We start from the raw sequence: 10,814 nt of genomic DNA, 5'->3' as shown, positions 1-10,814 counted from the left end.
AAAAAAAAAGAAAACCCAATATTAACCGGAACAGCCTACAAAACCGTGAGAAACAACCGCACAAGTGGGAACTCATAAACAAGATCTACAACAAATATTAGATAATCACACAGGGAAAGAATGCGAGGAAGAACAAGCACGGAGATGAGTCTTTTTCGGTGATGGTGAGAAGCACTGTACGCTGGAAAGGTAAACGAAATACATAGATGGTGACAACTAAATGTCAAAATATAGAGAGAGGAAAAAACATCTTAAAGGAATAATGTTCAAAAATATGAAAAAAATACAATATGTTTTATATCATAGACTCATTGCACCACTAACAAGTACACACAACAATACATTAGTGAGAAAACAAACATAAAATATATTAACCTACCACCTACTACTATATAACACAAATAAAAAACCAAATGCTCTTAACAGACGTAATTATATCATCAATAAAGTCATGATTAACAACAGTAAAATAATATTTCGCGCGAAGCGCGGACACCCCTCTAGTAAATATATAAATAAATACTTAAAAAATATAATTTTTTTTTTAAAATAGTTTCAAACATAATTTTCGATTTTTCAAAAAAAAAATTTTCAAAAAAATAAAAAAAAATTCGAAAAAAGTATAATTCAAAAACATTTTTTTTTAATAATGATTTATTATATATATATATATACATATATAACAAGGGTACAAGAGTCTTTTGCCACTTAATGAAGAAGGTATTTTTGAAAATGTTACTTTAGTGGTGGTAATGATGAAAAATTGTATCATGAAAGTGGTAAACATAAATTTCCTTATTATTCATTAAAGGTAATATAGATTTTAGCCACTCATATATAGGAAATTCATTCTCGTGGGTGGGAAAAAGACGATCCGGAAAAGTAAAATGCAAACTAGACAGAGCAATGACAAATGAAGAGTGGCACACTTTATTTACTCATACTGTTGTGGAATACCTACAACTATGGGGGTCAGATCTTAGACCAGTCCTAGCAAGGATTCAATCTAACGTTCGAAGGACAAGAAAGAGTTTCAGATTTGACAAGAGGTGGATAGGAAAACCAGGTTTCAAAGAAGCGGTAATCTCGGGATGGAGACAGTTTGATGAAATTCCAGTTCGGAATTTTCATCAAAAAGTTACCTCATGTCGGAGTAAGATTAGTACTTGGAAAAGGAATAATCCGACAAACTCCGCGGTATTGATTGAAGAATTGAAAATTAAGATAGATCTTGCCCAAGATGACGACAATTCTACAACAGAAGAATTGGAGGATTTGAGAAGACAATTGATATCGGCCTTTCGAGAAGAAAATACTTTTTGGGAACAAAAAAGTAGGGACTAGTGGCACAGAGATGGGGATAGAAATACAAAATTTCATCATGCCATTACAAAACAACGAAGAGCTCAAAATCGGATCATCAGTATCAAAGACAAACATGGGAAGTTGGTAGAGAGTGAAATCGAGGTGGAGAACGTGGCTATTCAATATTTTTGAGATCTTTTCTCTACCTCTTCGCCGACTGGCTAGACGCCTCCCTTCGTTTCATTTCAGAAAAGGTGTCCCATGCCGACAATAGGTTACTTTTAGAGGAGCCGTCGGAACAGGAAATTAGAAGAGCTCTCTTCGACATCAACCCGGATAAAGCACCCGGACCAGATGGTATGACTAGTAAATTATTTCAAAAATTCTGGCGTGAGATGCGTCAAGAAATTATTAGACTTGTGCAAGACTTCTTCGCGACAGGCAGTTTCGACCCACTATTGAACCAGACGAATATCTGCCTCATCCCTAAAAAGAAGAAACCTCGGGACATGACTGAGTTCAGACCAATTAGTCTCTGTAATGTTAGCTACAAGATCATATCTAAACTTTTATGCAAGAGACTTAAGAGGGTTATTCCACGCTTGATCTCAGAGACACAATCTGCCTTTGTGGCAAAACGATTGATTACTGATAACATTCTGATAGCACAAGAAAATTTCCACGCCCTACGGACGAACCAGAGATGTAGGGAAGATTTTATGGCTATTAAAACAGATATGAGCAAAGCTTACGATAGAGTGGAATGGAGTTTCATAGCAGCCTTGATGTTGAAGATGAGCTTTGATGAAAGACTGGTTGACCTCATTATGTGTTGTGTCACGTCGGTCTCATATCAAGTTTTAGTCAATGGGCAACCAAGGGGGCGAATCTTTCCAAGGAGAGGTTTAAGACAAGGAGATCTTCTTTCCCCTTTTTTGTTCATCCTGTGTACGGAGGCATTGATCTCGCTCTTAAACGGAGCGGAAGCAGAAAAGAAGATTGTAGGCCTCCGTGTTTCTAGAGCGAGCCCAAGGATCTCCCATCTTCTTTTCGCAGATGACATTCTTTTCTTCTGTAAGGCGGAATTAAGCCAATGCAAGGAGATTATGACCATTATAGACATATATGGGAAAGCATTAGGACAATGACTTAATGCGTCAAAATCTTTGATGTTTTTTGGAAACAGAGTGGAGTGTTCTCTGACGCAAGATATAAAAGATGTCCTAGTCTTTTCTTCTGAAGGAGGAATGGGGATGTACCTTGGATTATCAGAACAAATCTGTGGGTCGAAGATGAAAGTGTTCTCCTTTGTACAAGATCGGCTCAATGGGCGAGTTAACACTTGGTCATCAAGACTCCTCTCCAAAGGAGGAAAAGAAGTGCAAGTTAAATCAGTGACTCAAGCAGTTCCGACATTTGTGATGTCGTGTTACTTAATTCCACAAGGCATTATCGATAAACTACAGAGCACAACTTCTAATTTTTGGTGGAGTTCAAAACAGAATAGCAGAGGTTTACATTGGATAGCATGGGACGAGATCTGTACCCCCAAAGATTCGGGGGGACTAGGTTTTCGAGATCTTCATGACTTCAATATAGCGCTTCTTGCAAAACAATATTGGAGACTAATTCATTATCCAAACTCCTTATTGGCACGTGTTTTAAAGGGAAGGTACTACAATCACCCCTCTCCCTTGGAAGATCGACGAACATACTCACCATCATATGGATGGCTTAGTGTCATGGCAGTAAAACCTCTACTCATATCGGGTTTACGGAAAACAATTGGTACGGGTCGAGATATGAGAGTTTGGAGTGAGTCTTGGGTTCCAGACTTAATGGCTCGACCACCTAGACCTGCTGACCACATTGTTTATAGACTACCCCAACTTCTTGTTCAGTCCTTTATTAGGAATGATACCAAGAAGTGGGATATACAACTTTTACGGGATTTCTTCCACCCAGATGATATCCCTTTGATACTTGGGCTAAAACCTTCTCGCTCTCTTGCTCTGGATGGATATGTTTGGAACAACACAAAATCAGGAGTGTATTCAATTAAAACTGGTTATGACCTACTCCGATCGACCAAGCTGAATCATACACATGATGGGGCTCTAGAACCTAGTATCACGAGCCTTCAGAGCCATGTGTGGAAGATAAAAGCCCCAAGTAAGATGAAGCATTTCTTGTGGCAGGCTATTTCGGGCTGTGTGGCGACGGCAGAGAGGCTCACTTATAGACACCTGGGCAACGATAGGAGTTGTCCTAGATGTGCTGGCCCAATGGAGTCGATTAATCATCTTCTTTTTGAATGCCCCCATGCCCTGCAGGTTTGGGCTTTATCGGACTATATCTCCCTTCCGGGTTACTTCCCGAGTACATCTATATACCAAAACATGAACTTTCTGTTTTGGAAGAGAAAAGAGGTGGCTCCACTGAGACCACAATTCGATACCTTCCCATGGATCTGCTGGTACATTTGGAAGGCAAGGAACGACAAACTCTTTAATGGAAAAGTCGTATCCCCGATTGACACTCTCCAACATGCATCTCTTGAGGCAGAATGTTGGAGGAAAGCTAACGAAAAAGAGGAAGCAAATGAGGATCATGACGATTCTCCTACTACAGAGTTTGAGACAGTGCCCCCTTGGATACCTTGAATCCCTACCTGTCAAATTGATGCATCATGGATCAATAATGGCAGTGTCAGTGGCTTAGGGTGGAGTCTTAAGGATCAGTTGGGCTCGAAACACTTTGGATTACGGGCGTGTAACAGAAGCCTCTCAGCTTTGCATGCTGAGATGGAAGGGTTACTTTGGGCAACCTCGTGTATGAGAGACAGAAGGATCACTTCGGTAAGGTTCGAGACGGACTGCTCAGACTTAGTGGACATGACTACAAACTCGATGTACTGGCCAGCATTCGCGACAGAGATCGAGGAGTTCCAAAGGTTACAAGATGATTTCGAGGATGTGAGACTGTCTCATATTCCTCGGAGTGAATGGCCGGGCAGATGCGTTAGCAAAAAATGCAAGGACCAGAGGCTATATTTTCTCCCATATAGATCAGACCCGGACAGATGGAGATGCTCCTCAGAGAATCGGCTCGTCTATTCTCCCTTGATCTAGCATAGATGGGTAGACGACCAAAAAAAAAAATTGTTAACCTGAGAGTTCAGAAAAAAAAATCATTCTAAAAATAATAGTATAAACGATTTTTTTTGTCATCAATTTATATAGATTCATATTGACTCTGTGAAACAAACCGGAAGATCTGTATCCATGTTATATTGATATATCTGGAACTGATAGGATACTTCTCGGCGCCGACGAGAATATCCAAAATTCTAGCACAATATATTTTTCTCTTATCTGGTGATGTTCTTACAATATTTTATTTGATTATGAATTTATGATTGATAGCTAATAGCTACTATATGATGAAAGATGGAACACACGTTGGCTGCTTTGCACACAAAAGTCCAAACAAGGAATCACAGAGACAAACAATAAAGAACACACACACTTCGATATTACAGATTTTGATCATACATACACAGGGGCGTTCCTGCAGCCATAATCAAAAACAGAAACGGGGGCCTGCCTATACTCAAACATTTTCTAGAAATATAATCACACATTCTCATTCAAATGATTTTAGTTGTTCGAAAGGAGAGTAGAAGAAGAATCGTGAGAGAGAGGAAGAACAAAAGTTGCTGTAAAAAATGAACATTTTTTTTCTTTGAAACAATTACACAGTAGGGCAGTTTTAAGTTTTTAATATCAGAATAAGACAGTTTACACTACTGACACACTTTTTCTTAACAAACCTTTTTATACCTCAACTAAATGCTTCTAACTAAGTCCATTTATAACCGACATTCCCACTATCTCTCCTAACTAAACGATGGTAAAAGCAGGAACAATTATCCACCACACATCTCAACTCTCCTATCAACGGTGGCGATCGTAAAGCGAGTGACAAGACATATATCTACCAAATCTTTCCACACCGTTGGATCTACTTTTTACCATATGCACAAACGTTCCTGATTTTCTGAGTTTGATAAAGTCAATTTAACATGCTCTCTATCTTTAGCTATGGCATGGTTTGTTCTTATGCAAATCAGATTACCGCTTCTATGTTTGAGGTTTGTTCGCTAAACCAAGCTTAAACAAAGTTTGTCTACATTACGGATATACATGTACACGGCTGGTTCTCCAAGGATGATTTACATCACAAGACGTACCCCTTAAATGCTTACATTAGACATTTTCGTATGAATCTGTCGCATACACCGAGCACTCTTGTACACCACATTTCTTGTACACATTAACATGTTCACAAGCCATCTCCTATTTTGTACACATGTACATTAACGGTCCAACCACATGTACACTATCATCTCAGCATTCAGGCTATGCGTATTCTTAGCGTGTACAAGGCTGGTCGCCATAACCCAGTCATGTACACGACAACACGTACACCCTTATATCATGTAAACATTTTATACGTTGTACATGATATAAGGGTGTACATGTTGTGGTGTACATGACTGTGTTATGGCAACCAGTCTGAATGCTGACATGACAGTGTACCTGTACATAACGTTCTCGTGTACATGTGTACAAAATATGATATGGCTTTGTGTACATTTAGTGTACATGTTGATGTGTACATATAATGTAAATATTTAATACGTTGTACATGATTTAAGGGGATACATTAGACATTTCGTATACGTGTCTCGTACACACCTTTCACTCATCTACACCACATGTAACAACTATAAAATGTACATTCAAACCATGCGTATACTGGTATGATGTACATACGACAACAAAAACAGGTTGTGCCCATACGACAATATATAATGTACACTATATTGTCATAATGCATTGTACATGTGTTCACTTACTACTCAGGCACACTTCCACACCCACAACCACACTATGTACAATATACAGCCATGTTTAATGATCCACATGTACACTCACCACTAGACGTGTTCTGCAAACATGTATTACCCCTTTCATGAACTCGTGTACATGAACAATGTGTGTACACAGAAACAACAACTGTTGTGTATTTGAAATTACATTATCGCTCACCTTCTGCGTACATGTGTACACGTACTAAGTGTGTACACCGAAAACGGAACGTTGTGTCTGGGAAATGATGACCATTTTGTACACCATCTAGTTACCCACCTTATACATATGTACAATAAAAACACAGATCACTTTAACAGTGTGCATATGTACACAAACACGTTCGTTATTACTCTGGACCAGTTCAAACACACCTGTGACACCCCTTAACAGTGTGCATATGTACAATCAATTATAGTGTAAACATGTACACCATCCAATCACCCCGGTTTTGGTCCGCTCCTGCACTCTAACTATGTAGACAGGGCGGGTGGTATTTTGGGTTTTGATGTACATCTAAAAACAGAAACAAGGTATAATAATGCAAGCCTCATTAAAGAAACAACGTCCAACTATTGAAAATCATCACACACAATGCAAGCCTCATTAAAGAAACAACGTCCAACCCTCTTCCCTCTCCCCGCTTATGTCCATCATCGGGGTCACAGTAAGCTGAAAACCAATTTACAAATAAGTGTTAGAATTTGCAACGTGTACACGAAAACACCATATATAGTACGCAATTGTGTACGCTGTAAAACTTGTACACGAATACATAAAACTACTTTAAAAAAAAACTGACAGCAAATATAGAAATACCATAGTATATCAAACTGTGTACACGCATACATACAAATACCGTGTGCACGCAAACATTCAATATACTACGCTGTCATTTATGCTATTAAACGTGTACATGAATACACTAAATCAAGTATCCAAATATCCGAAAGTGTTGTCGACGAAGTATAACGTACACACAAACAAGTAAGCTAAGGATCGTTGTACACAAGCAATTAAGAACTAACCTCTGGATCGTGCTCTGCTTTTTGGACCGCAGCCAGGGTGACCCCGACATGTTGTGGGAATGCCTTCTCCGGATAGTTAAGCAAATTGACGCTATCGTCTCCACCCATCAGTTTCAGCAACTGCGGTATCGCCTGGAATGCAACAAGTTGCAAAGCCAAAGGGAACCCGCAGGTCTTCACCGTCTGTTGTCGCAGCTTCTTGCAGAAAACACCAATGGGATCTTCCCACTATCCCATCAACTTCGCATGTGACTCCCGGAACTTGGTAGTCAATGCTATAGCCTTCTTCGAACTCGCCACACGGCAATCCCGTGACCTCCCCAAACTCAACCAGGGAAAAACGTAAAGGATTTCCCCCAAAAAGGGGCCACATCTCGTACTTTTTTTAGTAACCAATTGCCTCGTCATCATGCTGTGTACGACCTTCCCACTGTAGAGTCTACAGACATGTATCTGAAAAAGACCTCCAAAGCAAGATCCCAACAACTTTGACATCTCCGGGGTTCCATCTAGCACATCCCTAACCCATAATAGCCCATCTACGGCGGAATACATTTCACCCTCTCGCTTGGGAATCGGTCGGTACCAAAAAGTCTTTCCGGCAACCTTTCCCGAACATAATCAAAAAGTCTATGTGTTACAAAAAATTACGCAGCCACAACCCCCCTTGGGTAAAATCGACAATCCCAGTAATAAAAAAAAGTACAAACAAATCGCGGAGTAAACTAACCTTCGGCGTTATCTTTCCCACGTTTGCTCCGCCGTAGCGACATCTCCTCCGTCGCAGATCTTCTTTTCCTCGCCTTTTCACTTTCTCAAAACCTCCCTCGGTAAAAGAAATGAAAAGAATATTACTCACCCTTCTCGGTAGAAAAATTAATCTTTTCTCTTTCTAGGGCCCACCATATTTTTTGAATTTTTAAATGGTAACCACAAAAAAATTAGAAAGTTACGACCCAAACCAGATAAAAAGCCAGTTACGTTTTTACAAGGGTAAAACATGACTTTTCACACCACAAAGTGTCCCAGTAGCGATAACTGCCCTTATGTGTAAAAAAACTCACAGACTATCATGCAGTGTTAATAACTATTTTTCTTTTGATTAATTGTGGGTCCCAGTTTATTACTATAGATTTTTTTTATTTTCTTCTCTCCACGATTCATTTTATTATTTGTCAGAAAGCTATAATAAATTAAACACAAGAGCACCTCCAACAGGGTTTTTCCCATTGGTATTCTTAATATATGTGTTATGTATATATATATATATATATATTACATATGTATAAGTAATTGTAGGATCTACAATTTTTGTGGAACCCTATAGGTAAGGGTTCTTAAAAGATGGTTTTAAGAATCCTTAAAAACCCTTATTTATTGGGTTCCACAATAATTATGGACTCCACAATTATTTACGCATATATAATATATACATACATATATATACATAATACATATATTAAGAACTCCAATGGAAAGAACCTCCATTGGAGATGGTCTAACTACATAAATAATTTATTTAAAATTAGGGGTCCGTAGAAGTTGGGGACCCAAGGCCTATGTTTCAGTTTGCTTGGTTCAGAGACGCCCATGTACAAACACTTAAAAATTTTCTCTGGGCTTTCGGGGTTTTTGGAAGAGGCAGTGAAACGAGGTTTAGAATTTTTAGTTGTATACCCTTTCTTCTTGAAGCAGAAGAAGAAATCTCCCAAAAAAGGAACGATAGGTTTTCTTCTTCTTGCTCCCATTCTTCTTAGTCTTCCCAAAATACCTATCTTTCTCCCCTTCGTTGTTGGAATTCGTTTTTGACAAAGTGGTGTGGACCAATTTTCCGATGGGTTTTCTACGAAGACATCTGTCAAAAGGACCGGAATTTGGGCACGATATAATCGTCACCGTGAGTACTATGAGACATTGTATTTGTTGGTCAAAATCAGAGTTGATTTGAATGAGAAATGGAGATCCAAAGTGTATGATTTACAAAGCTTGTAAAGCTTTCACTACAAGAATAATGGGTTTTAATAGCATATCAGAATAGCGTTTTTTACGATTATGCTATGTTTTCGATACCCGTGTTTTAAACATAGCGTTTGCCTTTTACGAGACGCTATGTTCGAATATCGACTTAAAAAATTAAAATAAGCGTACGGTTTTGAAGGAGACGCTTATGTATTATAGCAAAGAAACATAAAAAATGTTATCTTTAGTTAGCGCGGTAATGCCCGCGACACTTAGAAATTTTTTGACTCCTAAAATCAATTAAGCTCCAAATAAAAAATAGAAACCCCCAAAAATTAGGGTTCTCCCATCTCTCGTTTGTGTCTCCCCCCATTTCCTCCATTCGATCGATAATCTGAAACCAACTCACATCAAATCTCACTCTCAATTATCAAGCTCTTTACTTATCTCACCCAGAATCGGCAAAAGCACGTCCCCTCTGATCGAAATCCATCTCCAATCAGTCGAAGGTGAACTCGGGTTTTCTCACATTGTCTCCAATTCCGATTGTTAACCGTTTATCTCTTTCGTAGTAGTGATTTAATTGCATGTTTAATTGATTCGTTTTTGTGCTCTCTATTGCAGGGAGATATCGTTCCAGAGTTTTCGATTAAGGTATCGTTTTTGTGCTCTTTAGGTTTCTCGATGAAGATTATAATTTGCTGGGTTTATTAACACCGTTGTCTTCTTTTGTAGCTAGGTCAAATCAAAGTTCAAGAAATCTATCAGGTAAAATTAGTAACAAAACCATTCCATTTAAGAACTCTCATTATGTTTTGTTCTTTGTGGGTTTATAAAGTTAATCTCTTGTATGTAAACTTGGTATGGAGCTGAAACATGGATAAAACTTGGGTTTGGTTACCAAGGTATTAACTTCACTTCACACTCTTTTAATTTCTCGTTTTGTATATCTCATTATGCTAAACTGTTTATCTCTCACTTGTGGTAACTCGACAGGAATAGCCTTGAGTATGAGAAAGGAGCCAGTGACTTTGTGTCTTCTTCATCGAGCCGTTTAGGTGTTCCAGCTGAAATGTTCTGCCCTTGTGTTGATTGCCGCAATGTCTGCCATCAGTCTAGTGATACAGTTTTCGAGCATCTTGTGATTAGAGGGATGGATCCGAAGTACAAGATTTGTAAATTCTGGTCTAAACACGGAGATATAAGGCCTGATAAGCCATGTGATATCAACTCGTCTGAGAATGAGGCGTATGAGTTGTTTAGAACAGCTTTCATGGCAAGTGAAGACCATCAGTCAGCTCAGCAGGAGAGTGCAGAGGCGTTTGCGGGTATTGACAGACTAGAAGAACCTGAGTTCAGAAAAAAATTGGAGGATGCAGAAACTCCGTTGTACTCTCAGTGTGCTAAATACACGAAGGTTGCTGCGATCATGGGACTCTACAAGATTAAGGTCAAAAGTGGGATGTCTGAGAGCTATTTTGATCAGTTATTGGCGTTAATTCATGACATGCTTCCGAAGGAGAATGTGCTACCTAAGTCTACAGATGAGGTTAAGAAATTTCTGAAACAGTTTGGGTTTGGGTATGAT

At 38.9% G+C, this 10,814-nt stretch overlaps 1 protein-coding gene across 1 annotated transcript in view; it reads left to right on the top strand.

Moving 5' to 3' along the window:
* The first annotated feature begins 10,102 nt into the window (after positions 1-10,102).
* Positions 10,103-10,814, top strand: part of LOC106336100 — a 2,037-nt gene continuing 1,325 nt past the window's right edge. Inside the window, exons 1-2 of the mRNA XM_013774828.1 lie at positions 10,103-10,131; positions 10,223-10,807. Coding sequence (XP_013630282.1) covers positions 10,103-10,131; positions 10,223-10,807 — 614 coding nt within the window. The remainder of the gene's footprint in view (positions 10,132-10,222; positions 10,808-10,814) is intronic.

Source organism: Brassica oleracea, chromosome C1 (assembly GCF_000695525.1).
Source record: "Brassica oleracea var. oleracea cultivar TO1000 chromosome C1, BOL, whole genome shotgun sequence".
Lineage (NCBI taxonomy): Eukaryota > Viridiplantae > Streptophyta > Magnoliopsida > Brassicales > Brassicaceae > Brassica > Brassica oleracea.
Note: the sequence above shows the minus strand (reverse complement) of the source record. Positions and strands in the feature narration are given on the sequence as shown.